This window comes from Rutidosis leptorrhynchoides, unplaced genomic scaffold, assembly GCF_046630445.1.
Source record: "Rutidosis leptorrhynchoides isolate AG116_Rl617_1_P2 unplaced genomic scaffold, CSIRO_AGI_Rlap_v1 contig50, whole genome shotgun sequence".
In the NCBI taxonomy this organism is placed as follows: Eukaryota; Viridiplantae; Streptophyta; class Magnoliopsida; order Asterales; family Asteraceae; genus Rutidosis; species Rutidosis leptorrhynchoides.
This window is the reverse complement of record NW_027266729.1, coordinates 37442-55564: the sequence shown is the minus strand read 5'-3', so window position 1 is coordinate 55564 and position 18123 is coordinate 37442. Positions and strand designations below refer to the sequence as shown.

General features: G+C 36.2%; 3 protein-coding genes across 3 annotated transcripts; 1 reads left to right on the top strand and 2 right to left on the bottom strand.

Moving 5' to 3' along the window:
- Positions 1–415: 415 nt before the first annotated feature.
- On the bottom strand, positions 416–1781 carry LOC139884095 (E3 ubiquitin-protein ligase AIRP2-like). Its single transcript, XM_071868170.1, has 5 exons — positions 1714–1781; positions 1347–1497; positions 1138–1204; positions 818–1052; positions 416–629 (listed from the first exon to the last, which is right to left on the bottom strand). The coding sequence occupies exons 1-5, from the start codon at positions 1779–1781 to the stop codon at positions 416–418; spliced, it is 735 nt and encodes a 244-aa protein (XP_071724271.1).
- A 1518-nt stretch (positions 1782–3299) lies between these two features.
- On the bottom strand, positions 3300–4801 carry LOC139884079 (dehydrodolichyl diphosphate synthase 2-like). The gene is made up of 3 exons (XM_071868157.1): positions 4340–4801; positions 4181–4248; positions 3300–3747 (listed from the first exon to the last, which is right to left on the bottom strand). The coding sequence occupies exons 1-3, from the start codon at positions 4799–4801 to the stop codon at positions 3300–3302; spliced, it is 978 nt and encodes a 325-aa protein (XP_071724258.1).
- A 5609-nt stretch (positions 4802–10410) lies between these two features.
- Positions 10411–17634, top strand: LOC139884092 (ABC transporter G family member 31-like). The gene is given in 22 exon segments (XM_071868166.1): positions 10411–10518; positions 10520–10752; positions 11234–11354; positions 11464–11552; positions 11880–11964; positions 12340–12502; positions 12595–12671; positions 12755–12899; positions 13020–13321; positions 13403–13684; positions 13955–14271; positions 14363–14523; positions 14611–14714; positions 14793–14949; positions 15052–15121; positions 15236–15329; positions 15420–15752; positions 15845–16135; positions 16243–16326; positions 16407–16540; positions 16643–17042; positions 17113–17634. Coding segments are annotated over 22 exon segments (4272 nt in total).
- Positions 17635–18123: the final 489 nt, after the last annotated feature.

Here is an 18123-nt window from a genome sequence, read left to right as displayed (position 1 = left end):
AATTCTAGTGGGATTATATCAAGGCAATCAATGAATAAACCAAAATATCTTCATAACCACCTAGCCGGCAGCACCACATGCTTAAGTCCACATTTGGGATAAGATATATTTATAGATATTAAACATATTTTCTTTAATATGTACAAAAAGTCTGTTCTAAAGGACAAAGGCTGCTATTACATAAAAAAACGACAGCAAACTACACCTTGAAATAAATATAAATCCATTTACAATGCAATGCCACTTCTAGTTGATCCTTGGATTGATTCAGCTGCTAATGCTATTGATTCACATTGCTCAGGAACCAAACAGTCTCTAGACTTTGCAGAAGCCTGACCAAACAACGTTAACATGATCAGAACAAGATTGAAAATTTGTGAAAGTACATGAAACAGTGTGGAAGAAGGCTAATTACTTACTTAATTTGAGAATCATATGGATGATATACAAGAGGATCGGGAAGAAGAAGCGGTAATTTGTCAATGTACATGAATAGCCTCTTGCAGTTATCACTCATAATGGAGGATAAGTCAATTACATCCTTTGCATCTGTGTAAACCCAAAGATCATCTGCATTTACCCTTTTTAAACTGTCTCGACAGAATGGGCACGATTGTGACCGCTCATGCCTACGATTAAAGAGACAAAATAATTTGAAGATTAGATAAGACGAAGTGTATAATGAACTTCAAAGTGGTTGTCTTAGATTTAGGCCCCTCTGTACTATTCTATTTCGGTTCTTACTTATAAAAGAAAAATCATAACGAGGGAATTCCACTAAAAGAGTCCGCCTAAATTTGAGAATGTGAAGACTTACCAATCCTCATAGCACTTTAGACACAATGTATGACCACAATCAGGCAACACAAATTTAGTGTTCGTCTCCAAGCAGATTCCACATTCTTCTTCTCTTTCAATGTCAATCTCGGAGAGTTTCCCTTTATCTGGCTCGTCCTTTCTTTTGTACTTGGAAGCACAAACCTCCTTTTGTTTTGAGTATTCATAATCAGTGACTCCTCTTTGAAGTAGCAACAAAGAAGGGAATATCATATCTGTTCATCAAAAAACATGCTGGTTAGACAATGTGAGCTGAAATATTGGGGACCAAGGAATTCACCTTCTCGGAATTTCACTCACCGTAAAACTGTTTAATAGTCGCTTTCCTTTCATAAACAGACATAGTGGTTTTTCCATCAGGGTAGGTCTGCACATCAATTTACCACATTCCCACATAAGAACTCATAACAAAACTACCATTCCATGAATACCCACATCAAAATCAAATCAAACCGGACAACAATCATCGGAAAGATAGATTAATACAATCAAAACAACTTCTAACATACCGCGTAAATTAGAATTCTAAGGAAACCAAGAGAACCAGCAAAGTGACAATCAGTCCATTGAACAAGGAAGAGAAATAGTGGGGCATATGTACTGTATGATAGTCTCATCTGAATGCAAGCTCCATCTTTCTCTCTTGGATAATCTAGAGCTCTGCATTAACAGAACGAGCCACAATCAGTCAAGTCAACAAAAGTCAAACTTAAAATTTATACATATTCAACAGTAAAAGGCATATACTTTCTTCATCAGAGACCAAATTACTGGGTAAATCACTAAGAAGAAAGCAACACGTATATCGATTGAGCTTATAAAAAAGGGTTTTTTGGATTTTAAATCAAAGGGAAAGATGATATTTTTTCTTCTTACAGAGTGTTGGCGTGCTGGATATCAGCTTCGAGAGCTTTGAGAGATTCTTTGAAAGAAGACTTAACCATGGCCGATTATTTTTTTCCCGGAAAATTAATTCCCATCAAACAAACAGAATACCGATGAAGAAAACAGATGGTCCCAAATATATTTTCTCTTAAAAAAGATTTTTTTTTTCCTTCCTAAATTAAAAATTCCTCTTTTCTTCTTTTCCACGTACAGAAGAACGCTCTACAGATGACGAATTTTGGTTTACACTCTTCCCTTTTTGGTTTCGGTAAATCAACAACAACAACCATGAATTTACTTGTATACCCTCGCTTATTTAATTACTCAACTTGCTTGAGCTGCAATCCTGTAGGATACGGAGTATGGTTGAAATAACTTGTCCCATAATCCGAAACATAGATGCTCGAGGGTAATAAGGGAATTTCAGGATGTGAGTTTCAGGTTCAGCTGATCGTGTGGTGTGGATTGCTTTAGGTTGGACATCTATTATGGTACCAACCGTAGAGAAAAAAATTCCAAATCTGGTGTCGCAGTCGCAAGTAGTCTAAACCAGCGGCTGAATGATTTGGAAATTACTATGTTATCCACTTCCCCTGTTTTATGGCAATTAACTATCTTTTTTTTGTACTTAATAATACTTATGTTGGGTGATAAATTTATCTTAGTCACACTCACATATCATAATGTAATAGATAATGATACATAACAGTAGATTTTCATTCCATCCAGCTGTTTAGATGAAACTAATCTTTAAAAAAAGTAAATAGTTCTACATTTTAGAATATTTTAAGCTTTTTAAATATAGTAAAAAGTAGTGATTCAATGGTGAGAATGATGATAATATTAAAAAAATAGTGACGCACCAAACCAAAAAAAAAAAACCAATTGAATTATTTTAATTGCAAAAAAAATAATAATAAATCAATTGAATTATTTAACTATTTAACATTTTGTCCATATAATATCATTGTGGATAAGGTCAAACTTGATATTTTTCTTACCACTGTTCCAAAAAAAGTCCAAAGATTCTCAAAATAAAAAATAAGTCCAATGTCCAATGGATCGGCATTTTCAACTTTGGACTTTATCGATCCTTAAATCTTCAGAAGAAAGTCTCTGGATTCTGTTCATATGAATTTCTACAGATACTTAATGCTCTTTTTCTGGAACGTTGCAGGAAATAATACTCCGTCGTCGCTTATTAACTGTCGCATTTCCATGAGGTAGCATATAAACATGAATCAATCTGCAACTGAAATTTTATTGTCACTAAAACAGTCTTGAGTTCTAGCTTGTGACATCACCTATAACACATGGCCTTTATTTCTATTTCAAAATAATACTACTAATACACTTCATCAGACCATGAAATTTATAAAAGGAAACTGTTTTGCTCCTTGAATAATCAATGGCAAGTCCGGTTCAACTTCCCGTCCTTGCCAATTTGCCATTAGTCACTTGTAGATGGAAAAGGCATTCATGATTTCTGTAACTAGTAATCTAGTATATATCTAGCTTGTGTATACCAATTTATAGGTTTACTTTAAATCATAGACGAGGGCAGGATTGTCGAATTCCTAAGAGTCTCGTCCTCCATAGCGCCTCTTCCTACGCTGATAACAACTCAAAGCTTCCACAAACTCGTCTTTTCCGAAATCAGGCCAGAGTGGTTCGGCAAAGAAAAGCTCAGTGTAAGCCAACTGCCACAATAAGAAGTTGCTAACTCTTAGCTCACCACTTGTTCTAATCATAAGATCAGGATATGGATGTTCCGTACAGTTTGTTTCGAGTTCTTGCTCGATTAGGCTTTCGTCGATATCGTCAACTTGGATAAGACCGTCTTTCGTCTTGCCGGCAATGGTTCTACATGCTTGTACCACATCATATTTCCCACTATAGCTAACTGCCACGATCAGTTGGAGCTTGGAGTTGTCTTTCGTTTTCTCCTCTGCATAATTTATCAGTTCTTGTAGAGATGGAGAAAGCTTTGAGGAATCCCCAATTACCGAAATTCGAATACCTTCCCTGTGAAAAAAGATAAATTAACTTAACTTCACAAGCTTGGCTTTGTCACCATAAATAACCATACTAAAGCCAATAATATTGGGGCTAGCTAACAATAACCTTCATTTAAAAACCATCCATAAGTTCTATTTAAAAGCATAACGACCACATAACATATATCATTAAGCATGCCTAAACAGGAAAGAAACAATTTTCCTTTGACTGAGTACAACTTAAGTGCGTGATAGGGACCATTACATTCAACTTCAATCAAGATTCATGATCATAATCAATTATATACAGTTTTGAACCTTGATAAAATAATACTCCATGCATTAACAAACCTCGCAAAACTATTAATTCGCCCGATTCCAAAATCAAGTTTTACATATAGTCGTATACCGATAAATTACTAATAGGTTCAGGTGTGTGTAGTGCTAAAAAAGAAGCTTACTTTTCGAATTTCCCAAGCTCTGATTTAATAACTCTTTCGAACAAGCTCATCAAAAAATCAACTTCTACCTGCAAACAGCAACCAAACCTAGGTCATAATTTGTTCATTACAGAGTCAAAAGGATGGAAATTGAAATGGGGAATCGATCAATGAACTGACCTTAGGTCTGATCCAATTATCAGTAGAGAAGGCGAAAACAGTTAGAACTTTAATCCCCCATTTATAACAAAGCTCAATAATCTCTTTCAACGACCGTACACCAGCTTCATGCCCAACCATCGACGGCTCTCCTCTCTGTTTCGCCCACCTAACATTCCCATCCATGATTATCGCCACGTGTCTCGGCATCATCTCTCGCCTCAATCCCCCGGGCAACTCCTCCTCCTCCACCACCGCCGCGGCGGCGCCATTTCCTTCACTCAAACTTATCCCCTTTTCCTCCTCTTTAAAAGCAACACCACCACCACCAGTTGCGGTTGCTCGAAGCGCTCCGCGCTGGAATTTGTGGTCGGTTATCTTTACTGATTTTGGTTCAAGCGGGTTGCCGGCGGCGGCGGCGGGGGTGATGGTACTGTCGTTAGTGTTTAAAATTGGAGAAGTATGGAAGCTTAGGGAAGCCATTGTTGAGGAAATAATTTTGATTTGGTTCGTTTTAATTTATAGTTGGCGCTCTATTAGACTGGTTTTGAACGCAATTAACCAGAGCCTCGTGATTTTTTTTGGACATCAACGGATAAGCTAGATTGTGGTTCTAATTACGAAAAGCAAAAGTACAGATGAATTTAACCCGTTAGATTCCTGCCACGTGGATTTACATCAACGGCTATTATCTACGTTCTGCTCTCCCGCCATCTCGATTATTTTTCGAAAATATCTACCCACTTGGTTTATTGTTCCATGTTTTTAATGACCTTCAATAAATAGCAAAATCATACGTTTTGTCCCTAATGTTTGTACGTACAGTCTACATTATTCCTAACGTTTAAATTTGAGTATGTGGTCCCACGTTTGACAAAAATTAGAGTATTTGGTCCTTATAACTCAACGTCCGTTAAATATTGATGATGTGTCGAATTTAACCAATGAAACAATGACACATGCTGGTTTACGTGTAAAACAAATCCACATCACTTACTCCGGATAAGATTAAGTTATATCTAACCTATTTACCAAACGAACCCCTCTTTATCAGGTACAAAATTGATCCCTATTAGAAAAATCAAATCGAACCAAAATTTACAAAACGATCATCATCTCCTCCATACATGGTGGAGCTAATAGAGTTTTGGCTTTTGAGCAGACCATAATCTGCTAAACAGCAGTATGTTGGCAAAAGAGAAGCCTTCGTATCCTTTGTAAGCATAATAAGCCATCCTTGCGTAATAGAACTAAGGTATAAACAACATCCCACCCAAAATCGCAAAGAACCCCTGTAAATCACAAATCGCAGATTTCAATAACCCTATCACAAAAATTGAATTTGACCAGAACAAACCACGAACACCAGAGAAGAGAATATACGGGTGGTCGGGTTTACCATGACCTTCGTCGCCACCGACTCTATTGACGGTCATGACAGAGCAATCCCGAGAGCTCCAACAATGAGGATAGCTACGGCGAGAGCGATCTCTTTGATCGGCTAGGTTCGCCCAATGCTCGAAATCGCGAACTCGGAGGTTGTTGGAGACCCGATTGAGGTAGTATGAAGTCAATAACTATGTCTCTTGCTGGGATTGAATATGAAGATTGAAGATGATGGCGTGGCTTTTATTGAGGCATTCGAGAAGAAAAAAGTTTTGTAATTGTTGGGTTTGATTGTTGTGATGAGCGGCAAAGAAGAGGGGACGGATCTGGTGTGGTGAGCTGAGGTACAGGAGATCTGGTGGCGGCGCTCGGTGAAAGGCGACAAGCAGAGGTGTGGCGCACGCTTGGTGGTGGGTGGCGGAGAGAGCTCACGTAGTAGTGGAGATTAGTGGTTGGTGAGTGAGAGCGGCGGACTGATTGTATCGACGATGGGAGGAGCCAGGAGCGTCGATCTATGGTGTTGGTCGTGAATGGTGGGAGGGCGACAGATTGGCGGCTTTGACGACGGGATGAACGACGGAGGGAGTCTGGTGGCGGTGACCTCTAAAATCAAAGAATATGGAGTCTGGTGGTGGACGACGACGAGATTGGAGATTTGGTGAAGGGAGGAGATGATGGTCGGTTTGCTTTATAATTTTTGGTTCGGTTCGTTTCTTTTATGATATCATTAATTTGGGTTTGATAAAGAATGATCCGTTTTGTAGATAGATTATGGATAATATAATCCGACTTAAGTGTTGTGGATTGAATTAACACGTAAGTTGACATGTGTTTTTAATTTATTGGTGGAATTTGTCACGTAATCAATATTTGACGGATCTTGACGGAAATTATCAAGTAAGGGCTAAGTAACCAATTTTTTTTAAAATATTGAGACTATTTATTCAAATTAAAATATTAGGGACGATATAAGTTGTACATGTAAATGTTAGGGATTAAATATATAATTTTGCCTTCAATAAATAATACAGGTCAGTGAAACGGGAATGAATCAGGTACTTAAATTTAGATATTTGATCATTTTTTTATATGGAGGATAAACAAATTAATAAAATTAAGATGCCGAATCTAGTGGTGTTGATTGACGATAATTTTTAAATGAAATTTCTATCTTTTAAATTAGATAAAATCATAGGTATTATCGAAAATATTGTCTACGACTATACTATCGGGACAAGCTAGGAGTAGGTGTTGATCATTTAATCGTGAGACTTCTCAGCTTCGCTCTATGAATTTTGTTTATTTAATTTAAAATCATGGAATTCGGACTTATTAAGGTTAATCTCAAAATAATAAAAGTTAATACTATCTCTCTGTCTCAAAACATCGAAAATGAGTAATAAACTAACAATGATTGTGACCGGGCTTGTAACATCGCCAGAAACCATCCATGATAGCCACGTTTGGGAGAAGACAGCGGCTGAGAAAGAATCTTTCCGGAGTGAAAAAAATTCCGTCTTAAAAATTAAGATAAAATTTAAACCACAAAATTACAGGATTTTAATTTGGGATGATCTAGAAGATTGCTGGGTATTTGTCAATTGACATTTTCCAGCGAGTGGCTAGTGGAAAGTCTGCTGATTTTGTGGTTTTCGTTTTGGTATATTCTTTCTCTACTTATTTATTTATGTTTCTAATTAATTACAAATTTCATTTTCTTGTCCCTTTCTTTGATCAAGCGATGATGGAAAATACTATATGAATTAATGAGGAGAGGAATACAGCTCAAAGAGAAGCTCAACTGAGATTATGTTTAGTACTAGCTCTAAACATGGGAAAATACATGTATTTCGAGATGAAAAGAGTATATAAATCTAATTAAGCACGGCCCTAAATACTAATAATCCTAATTTCTCGATTTTCTGTCAAATGTAGAAGTCACGTACAAGTGTAGTATGAAAAACATTTAGGATATTTTGTACTATCACGAGTATGATCACGAATTTAACCTCTAGGATGAAAAACATTTCCTAGGCCCTGCTCACATGCCAGGATTATCCTGAACCGAATCGAATAGGTAAAAAACAGTGTCCCGTGGGAATTTCAGTTTCCGGTCGGTTCAAGTAGTTATTTATGAATCTTTAACCTGAGAGTTGGATCATACTCCCTCCGTCTCAAAATAAATGTAAATTTTTCAATACAAATTGCATGTAAAAATTTGCATCTATTTTGGGACGGAAGCAGTAAAACGGTAATAAGAGTTGAACCAGCTGAAATCGGGCCTTAGCGAATTCCGGTTCAACAATTTTTTGACCCAAAACCGACTATTTGAGGCCCGATACACGGTCTAGGCCTCGAGCCAACTAACATTTCCGGCCCAAAAAGAAAGTCTCCGGAACGTCGTTTACTAAACAATGTTACGTCCGCCAAAAGTTTCATGTGTTACTACAAGGTTCGAGTTCCATTCTGTTTATTAATGTAGTATAATGCAATGATAAGACGAGAAATGTGGAGAGTCCAGAAGAGAGATTGCGAGAAAATCAGATATGTTGGTTTAATTAATTAGGTTCAATTTTTGTGTCCAAAATCGATTGAATCGACTGATGATGATGCCGAATATACTTAATTTGGCTGGAAAATAAAATTTACCCAACTCTATTTCTCCTCTTTTAAACCATGTTGTGATCGTGTGCCGTGTAAATTAAACCAACTCACCGTACAATTAAGCCTTACTAATTTACTTTCTATTTTTGGTTAATTAGCGGAATTAATCGTCAAACAAAGATTTCATGCATTATAAGACAACATTAATTTGGCTTACCATATTTTCTCTTGTACTTCTTGATCGGCGAATGCATGTAAAGTTACCCTGCATGCCATTTTTGGGTTAATAGGGTCGGCCGGTAGGTTTACTTATGGAAAAAATTGCATCATGCGTTATCATGAGGTTTTACAACCAACTACCAATAAAAAAAAAATATGTGACAATTAATGAAATCTGTAATTTTTGTGGCTAAAAATGCGTTTGGTTTGTAATTATTTTATATGTTTAATAATAATTTTTAAATCTAATATTATAAAATAATAAAATATTATATATATATTTTTAATTATTCTATTCCTTAAAATGAATTGGTGAATCCTGAAGGAAAAATATCTAAAAAAAAATTATGAATCAAACGCATCATTAGACATAAAAATTATAGATTTTATCAATTGTCATATATATATATATATATTTTATTGGTGGTTGGTTGTTTAGCCTCCTGCTAATGTAGGCAAATTTTTGGCTTTACTTATCTTAAATCTATCACTTGTCAACCAGAGTGTATCTCAATGATTAAGACGGTTTTTTTTTTGGGAGATCGTGGGTTCGACTTTTCGGAAAACGAATTTTGGGTAGGTAAATTTTGTATTAGATATGTATAAAAGGAAAAAAAAAATCTATCACCTTTTTAGTCTCTAAATTGATTTTAAGGTAGTAAGGTAAGTCGGCATGTCACGAGCGAGTCTCACAATTTACGGCAAAGTGTTAATGATACTACATAATTTAGAATCTAATTTCCATCCTAGCTACAGTAGCACACTATAACAGATGTTTGTTATTTGGTAGAAACCAATACTTCTAACAGATGTTTAATTGTCATGCGTCATTTCATTTACTTATAGTAATTAACTAGTTTTACTTTTTCCTCTCTCTCACGATTCTATTTCTATTATACATACATTTTCTAAAGTTGAGTTGAAAACTTAATATACATTCAGATTCAGTATTTTAAAGGGCAGAGCTTATACTTACAAGTTACATCCTATGCAAAAATATTAGGTGCTGTAAATCTATTATATATATATATATATAAAAAAAAAAGGTGCGGTAAATCCGATTATTAGTTTTGTCTGTTTGACACTAGGAATTTAATTTCCACATCACTCTATTCTAATATCTGGCTCATACAAAATGGTCGCTTATAGTTTATTGTTTCACGGTTTTCTCTCAGGAGTTTACAGAAGAAAACATGATTTTTCTTTTTCCTTTTGAGTCGAATTATAATAAACCTTACTTGGTGTTTGGTTTTGAACCCTTATTCAAAATAAACATGACGTCTAAGGGAAACCGATTAAATATATTATACATTAAATTTTAGTATATAAAACACGCAATTTTATTTAATCTGCGGAGTACATTTATTCTATCTATATATCATTAATTTTCTTAATTTTGATAGTACGTATAATGTAAATTTTATTTCAAAGTAATTAGTTTCTAGAAATTGTAGATATAATTAGAAATTAAGGTGAGTCAGTAGGAAGCCAATTAAAACCAATCGAATTTACAGGATCCATCCCATAAGACTCCTCAAAACACTCAACTTTCTTAGTTGAATTCAACACTGACTCTCTTCTTCTTCTCTCTCTCTCTCACACACACACAACACATGCAATCAAAACTAATTATTTACATTTTCCCATCGTCTAATTATTTTTAAAATTTATAATTATAATCGAATTTCAGTATTTTCTCTATAAATATATGTATACAATACAGCTAGCCCTTTAGCTTTCTCTCACACACAAAAAATATAAATTCACACATACAGCAGCAGTCGGCGATTTGTGCCTCATCGAGGCAATTCAACAGTCACTGATTACGCATATTTATACAGAGAGAAAGAGATAATAAACTCGATCGATCGAGGTTCACACATATGGCAGCTTCGAATGGATTCGAGTTTTTGGAATTCGAGGTGGAATCGGGACGGGAATCGTTCGTCCGGCCGTCGAATGCAGAAGCGGTGGAGCAAGACGAAGGCGAGTTTGCTTTGGGCTGCGTTAGAGAGGCTTCCGTCACAGAAACGAAGCAACTTTGCTATTCTACGACGGAATCCGTCCGAGTACCACCACGGCGGTGCTGTTTTACCGGCGACAGAAACGATCGACGTCAGAAAGTTGGACAGGAATAATCGACAGCTCGTCGTCAAAAAAGCTCTCGATACGAATGAACAGGATAATTTTAAACTGCTCTCCGCCGTTAAGGAAAGGCTCGACCGGTACGTAATCGAGATCGATCATTGCATGTGATTTAAATTAATAAAGTGAAATTAATCAAGCAATCGCCATTAATGGAAACTAAAAAAGCAGTGCATGTGTTGCTTATGAACACGCCTCCTTTTCCCAATCCTGTACTCGCTATTATTTCGTTTTTTATAGTTATGATCTTAATTATAGGTGATATGATGTATATCTTTTCGTATTCCAAATATTAGTTTAACTTATTTTGTAAACAAATTACTATAAGCAAATCTCCAAAACTCCTTTTCTAACTACTGATCATAATTCTAAAATTGATTCTTTTTTTGGAAATAATATTACCCTTGAAAAAGTACAAACTTGATTATTATACATCGCAAACCAAGACTAATTAATCGAATGATTAAAGTACTCTTTGAGGTTGAAGGTTCGAATCCGCTTATTATTACACGTCCAAAACTTAACAATTGTAATTCGCTAATTTAAAATCTGTTGATATAGAGTTGGATTGGAGGTGCCAAAGGTGGAAGTAAGATATGAGCACTTGAATGTAAGTGCAAAAGTTCAAACGGGTAACAGAGCTTTGCCTACTTTGATCAATGTTACTCGTGATGCAATAGAGGTACGTATATCATTAATTCATTTTAATGATTTGTTTTAATTCAATCAATAATAATTAATTAACCATCATTAATTATTTTAATACGGAGTATGTTTGTTTGAATGTGCAGCAATTACTCACTAGTTTAAGAATATTTCGACCGAAGCGACATTCATTAACAATCTTGAATGATGTCAGTGGGATCATCAAACCAGGAAGGTAATCTTTGTTTACGAAATTTCTTGCATGCTCTCCTTTTTTTCCTTATATACTTGCATTTACGTATGTAAGTTTAATTATAGAAGTATATTCAATGAAGGTAGGCCATTAACCTTCTTAATTATGTACCTCTAAAATATTAATACTTTAATATATCTTTCTGCAAGTTCAATGCTACTAAATTTAAAAAATTTAATATGTTTATGCTATAGTTTTATTTATTTCTTCTAATAGCATTGATTGCAGTTGTTGTAAATGAAAGAAAGTTTATAAATTTATTGATAATAATTAAACATGATTTTCATTACTTTGATTACATGGATGTAGGATGACTTTGCTTTTAGGACCACCAGGATCTGGTAAATCAACTTTGCTAAGGGCTCTTGCTGGCAAACTTGACAAGAACTTGAAGGTAATTAAACTTTGTAATTAATTTTGTCAAATAAATATCTCTAATAATGAATTCATATCACTTTCATATATCAGTTTCTTGTGATTCTTGTGAAAAAAGATGCCAAACAAAAACTTTATTTACCTATCATATCTTTTTTTTGTTAAGAAGTATTTTGGACAAAATTAAATTTCTGAGATTTTAAAAGGAACTTTTGCCTGGGCTATATTATGTTCATCTGTTGTCGGACAAATCATATCTTTTTGGGCTTCTACACAGTAGGTTTTTTTGGGCCTTGCTAAGCCCAACTCCTTTCAACACTCTTGGGATTTTCTTATTTATTTGTTTCCCTCCATTTTTGCTGACTAAATTGCCGGAAGTGCGGTTTCTACACAGACAACCGGCAATATAACATATAATGGCGAAAAACTTGATCAATTCTGTGTGCAAAGAACTTCAGCATATGTTAGCCAAACGGATAATCATATTGCAGAGATTACTGTACGGGAAACCTTGGACTTTGCGGCTAGATGTCAAGGAGCTAGTGAAGGCTACGCTGGTTTGTTCCCTCAACTACCTTGCTTTTATATGAACTACAAATTACTATGATGAATTTGCTGCCAAGTTACTTAATTATTGAACTTCCTTTAGGATACATGGATGATTTAACCCGATTGGAGAAGGAGAGAAACATACGTCCAATTCCAGAAATTGATGCTTTTATGAAGGTACGTGATGATCATTTTGATTTACGTTCCTCTTGAAATGAAATCGTTACTTGGTTACAAAATATCATTTAATTTCTTTACAGGCATCTTCGGTTAGAGGTAAACAGCACAATGTTTCAACAGATTATGTCTTAAAGGTGCTTGGTCTGGATATTTGCTCTGACACTATAGTTGGTAGTGATATGATGAGAGGTGTTTCTGGCGGTCAAAGGAAAAGGGTCACAACAGGTCCCTATACTTTCTCACATCTTTGCACATCATCATTAAAAATCACAGTTTTTTTGAATGTTAACTGGCAATTGTGATTTCTTTCTGTTAACTGATGTTCTTCTGTGTTGTTCATGCCAGGGGAAATGGTTGTTGGCCCAATAAAAACCCTTTTTATGGATGAGATATCTACTGGACTAGACAGCTCCACAACATACCAAATTGTGAAATGCGTACAGAACTTTGTTCATCTAATGGAGGGAACAGTGCTGATGGCTCTTCTTCAGCCTGCTCCCGAGACATTTGAACTGTTTGATGACCTGGTTCTTTTGTCAGATAGTAATATTGTGTATCAGGGCCCTATAACTGACGTTGTAGAGTTCTTTGAGTCGTTAGGATTTCGACTTCCAGCACGTAAGGGAGTTGCCGATTTTCTTCAAGAGGTATTTTGCTAAAATTATCGATTTGTACTAAAGTGTTTTCTACTTCTCCTTTTATGATTTCCTAACTCGATTTATCATCAGGTGACCTCCAAAAAGGATCAAGCTCAGTACTGGGCAGATCCTTCTAGACCATATGAATTTATACCCGTTTCAGAGATTGTAAAAGCTTTTAAAGAATCCAAATTTGGAAGGTCAGTGGAGGCCAGCCTTCTTGTTCCATGTGATCGATCTAAGAGTCTTCCTTCAGCTTTGTCTAGAACAAAGTTTGCTGTATCTAGTCGCGAGCTTTTCAAAGCATGCTTTGATCGAGAAATACTGTTGATCAAAAGACACAGTTTTCTGTACATTTTCAGAACATGCCAGGTCTGCTCAGCCCTTTTCTTTTTAACTCATAAATAAAAATATTATTGTGATCTTTGTGGATGTGTTTTATTAAGTTTAGTATTCTTTCTACCTCTTTTGTTCCAATTCCTATTTTTTACCTTGTGTCGCTTTGTACTACTTTAAATGTCCAAGTTACTTGGAATACTTGCCTAGTACTATGTTGCTACATTATTTCAAATATCTTTTCCTGTTTCTTCAACTTTTTGCTAATGTCTTCTTGATCTTCTTGGTATTTTGCAAATATTGAAGGTTGGATTTGTTGGATTGGTAACGTGCACGATGTTCTTGCGTACAAAACTACACCCCGGAGATGAGGCTAATGGAAACCTTTATCTTTCTTGCTTGTTTTTTGGACTGGTTCATATGATGTTTAATGGATTTTCTGAGCTACCCCTTATGATATCACGACTTCCAGTCTTCTTCAAGCAACGAGATAGCAACTTTCATCCTGCATGGGCATGGTCTCTAGCCAGTTGGATCTTGCGAGTTCCTTACTCTGTTATGGAAAGTATAGTTTGGTCCTGTGTAGTCTACTACACTGTCGGCTTTGCTCCTGCGCCTGGAAGGTATCCTTATTTACTTAATTTTAGATGATCTACACACAGTGACAAAATTAGTTAGCGTTTACACTCATTTGTTCTTGTTTTCATGTTTCAGGTTTTTCCGATTTATGTTCTTACTCTTTTCAGTACACCAGATGGCATTGGGTCTCTTCAGGATGATGGCTGCTCTCGCTAGAGATATGGTCATTGCCAATACGTTTGGATCAGCTGCACTCTTAGCTATATTCCTGTTGGGAGGCTTTATAATTCCAAAAGGTTAAAGAAAAAACCTTTGGCCTTTTCATAAAAATCTAGTAGTTATCACTTATTACTTATCATTGATAAATGTGTTTGTTTTTGTAGAATTGATAAAGCCATGGTGGGCTTGGGCTTCTTGGTTGTCGCCCCTCACCTATGGTCAACGTGCCCTTTCTGTCAACGAATTTGGTGCCACTAGGTGGATGCAGGTTTGCAAAGAAAACATTTCGTCAGTTTTTTATTGCTTCATCTATAATATCATATCAACGTCTTAAAACTATTTGCAGAAAGATGTTGTCGGTAATAACACAGTGGGATACAACGTTCTCCATTCACATAGTTTACCTGCTGATGACAATTGGTATTGGATCGGAGTTTGTGTTCTTCTACTATATGCAGTCCTGTTCAATATCCTTGTGACTTTGGCTATATCTTACCTTAATCGTAAGTCAAGAATGATATGATATATTTTGTTTCTTGTGTGTTGAAGTTCATCCATTTTCTTCCCATCTCTGCTGGTAAATGTTTTGCTTATGTTTTGTACAGCTCTTAAAAAAGGTCAGGCATTGATGACTTCTGATACCGCAGAAGAAACTTCCACTGAAATGAATGGTCAGTTATCTTTCATTGCATGGGAAACTTTGTAATCTGTGGATAGATATATATTTTGTCGGACCTAAATTGTTAGTCATAACCTTACGGTACTATCTGCTGAATGTCCAGGAAGTAGCCAAGAGACTAGTAAAGCAAAGGGGATGATTCTTCCATTTCAACCACTGACAATGACATTCCATAATGTAAACTACTTTGTTGATATGCCCAAGGTATGCTCACTTGCTTCCTTCAAACAATTTTGAGTTCTTATTCCTTTAACTGTTGGTAATAGTTATTCTTTCTGTTGTGGGAATTCTCAGGAGATGAGCACACAAGGTGTCCCGGAAAAGAGGTTGCAACTGTTGTCAAATGTAAGTGGAGTATTTTCACCAGGTGTCCTGACAGCACTGGTTGGTTCCAGTGGGGCAGGAAAAACCACTTTGATGGATGTTCTTGCGGGTAGAAAAACTGGTGGATACATAGATGGGGATATTAAGATATCAGGCTACCCAAAAGAGCAACGCATATTTGCCAGAATTTCAGGATATGTTGAACAAAACGATATACACTCTCCTCAAGTCACAGTTGAGGAGTCTCTCTTCTTCTCCGCTTCTCTTCGTCTTCCGAAAGAAGTCAGTAAAGAGAAAAACAGAGTAAGGCAACAGACTCTTTGAATTGAAAAGTCATATACATTTTTTTTTTTTGGATAAGTTGTTTTCGCTGATGTTACACGAATTTAATGCAGGAGTTTGTTGAAGAAGTAATGAAATTAGTGGAGCTTGATAGTTTGAGGTATGCCTTGGTCGGTTTGCCTGGTAGTTCTGGCTTATCAACGGAGCAGAGAAAGCGTTTGACCATTGCTGTAGAGCTCGTTGCAAATCCTTCAATTATATTTATGGATGAACCCACTTCTGGACTTGATGCACGAGCGGCAGCAATTGTGATGAGAACTGTTCGAAACACAGTTGACACGGGAAGAACGGTAGTTTGCACAATACATCAACCGAGTATCGATATATTTGAAGCTTTTGATGAGGTTGGTCATTCACAGTTTGTGAATATACGGAGAAACTTATCTGAGATCTAAAGCTATTTCTTATATTTGTTATTTATTTCTGCATCTTTGTTTTTGCATTTGTGAAGCTACTTCTAATGAAACGAGGTGGTAGAGTAATATATGGAGGGAACCTTGGTGCGAATTCACAGACGTTGATAGACTATTTTGAGGTATACCATGAGTACTAGTTGGCGGTCATAATTTTTATGAAATCAGTTTGTCTTTATCTCCATTTTTCTGATTCATGCAGGCGATTGATGGCATTCCAAAAATTCCCGTCAGTTACAACCCAGCAACTTGGATGCTTGAGGTTTCCACACCAACTATGGAAGAGAAGATTGGGGCCGACTTTGCAGACATATATAGACATTCTGAACAATTCAAGTAATATAAAACTATATGCAACAAATCTTTGATTCTTGAGTTTCGTCTTGTCTCGTCTGTATTACATACATATAATAACTAACTCTCATGTTTTGATCTCAGGGGAGTTGAATCTTCCATCAAGCAATTTGGTAGTCCATCCCCTGACTCAGAGCCCTTGCATTTTTCCTCGACTTTTGCACAAGATACATTGACTCAGTTCAAGACTTGCATGTGGAAACAAAATCTTGTATATTGGAGAAGTCCGCAGTACAATGCAATGAGGATATTGTTCACAACAATGAGCGCATTCATAATTGGGACAGCATTTTGGAATTGTGGTTCAAAGAGGGACACTACTCAATCATTATTTGTAGTTATGGGAGCACTTTATTCTGCTTGCCTGTTTCTTGGAGTGAATAATGCATCCTCTGTACAGCCTATTGTTTCGATCGAGAGGACCGTATTCTATCGTGAGAAAGCAGCAGGGCTCTACTCCCCAATACCATATGCTGCTGCTCAGGTAAACTAAAACAACATCATTTTCAAAGTCGAAAGATTGATTTCTTACATTTTGTTTTTTTTGTGATCAGGGACTGGTGGAGCTTCCTTACATTGCCGCACAGACTATCATTTATGGAACCATCACATATTTCATGATCAACTTTGACAGGACAGCAGAGAAATTCTTGCTCTATCTTATCTTCATGTTCCTTACTTTCACGTATTTCACTTTTTACGGCATGATGGCCGTTGCTCTCACTCCTACTCAACACCTGGCAGCTGTCGTTTCTTCCGCATTTTACTCTTTATGGAATCTCCTCTCCGGTTTTCTAGTACCTAAACCGAATATTCCGGTATGGTGGATCTGGTACTACTACATTTGCCCCGTCGCGTGGACTTTGAGGGGAGTTATCACGTCACAGCTCGGCGATGTGGAAACCAGGATCGTCGGGTACAAATTTGACGGTACGGTTAAAGAGTATATAGAAGTAAGTTTTGGGTATGGTCCTGGCATGATTGGAGTTACGGTGGTAGTTCTTGTTGGGTTTTGCATTTTGTTCTTTGCCATATTTGCTGCCTCCGTCAAATACCTCAACTTCCAAAGGAGATGAGCTTCAAAAAGCTTACATAACATTTCCGATTAAAGCTATCTTTTTCATTTCTTGTCCTAGACTTGCTTAGTACAGACAGTATGACCGTTTTATGGCTCACTTGGGCATATGATATGCTGATATTCGCCTTCTATTTTCTAATGCATATTAGGATAAATGAGATAAATTTAATGTACCTTTTCAACTTTGGCAGGAGCATAGTAAACTAGTGATATTTCTCCCTTTCTATTTTTAATACTCCCTCTAAAAATATACATGATGTTTTTTCTAAGAAAATATATATGAAAAGTAGTCGAATTTTAAGTTCTTGTGTTGTATAGAGTAGGAAAACTAAAAATGCTTCGACTTGCAGCATACATAATAACATGGACACTTTGGTTGGGTACCGTACCTACCAAGTTTTCTACTTTATTTAATTCCTAAAAATCTGTAAATCCCATCTGTACTTCCATTATGCAGTTCTGACTTCTAAGCATTAAAAATACTAAT

Coding starts and splice junctions, on each gene's coding strand:
- LOC139884095 (XM_071868170.1), bottom strand. CDS start 1,781: ATGGTTAAGTCTTCTTTCAAAGAATCTCTCAAAGCTCTCGAAGCTGAT. Junction 1,498..1,713: donor ATCCAGCACGCCAACACTCT/GTAAGAAGAAAA, acceptor CTGTTAATGCAG/AGCTCTAGATTATCCAAGAG. Junction 1,053..1,137: donor GACTATTAAACAGTTTTACG/GTGAGTGAAATT, acceptor TTTGATGAACAG/ATATGATATTCCCTTCTTTG.
- LOC139884079 (XM_071868157.1), bottom strand. CDS start 4,801: ATGGCTTCCCTAAGCTTCCATACTTCTCCAATTTTAAACACTAACGAC. Junction 4,249..4,339: donor ATAATTGGATCAGACCTAAG/GTCAGTTCATTG, acceptor TGCTGTTTGCAG/GTAGAAGTTGATTTTTTGAT. Junction 3,748..4,180: donor GAGCTTGGGAAATTCGAAAA/GTAAGCTTCTTT, acceptor CTTTTTTCACAG/GGAAGGTATTCGAATTTCGG.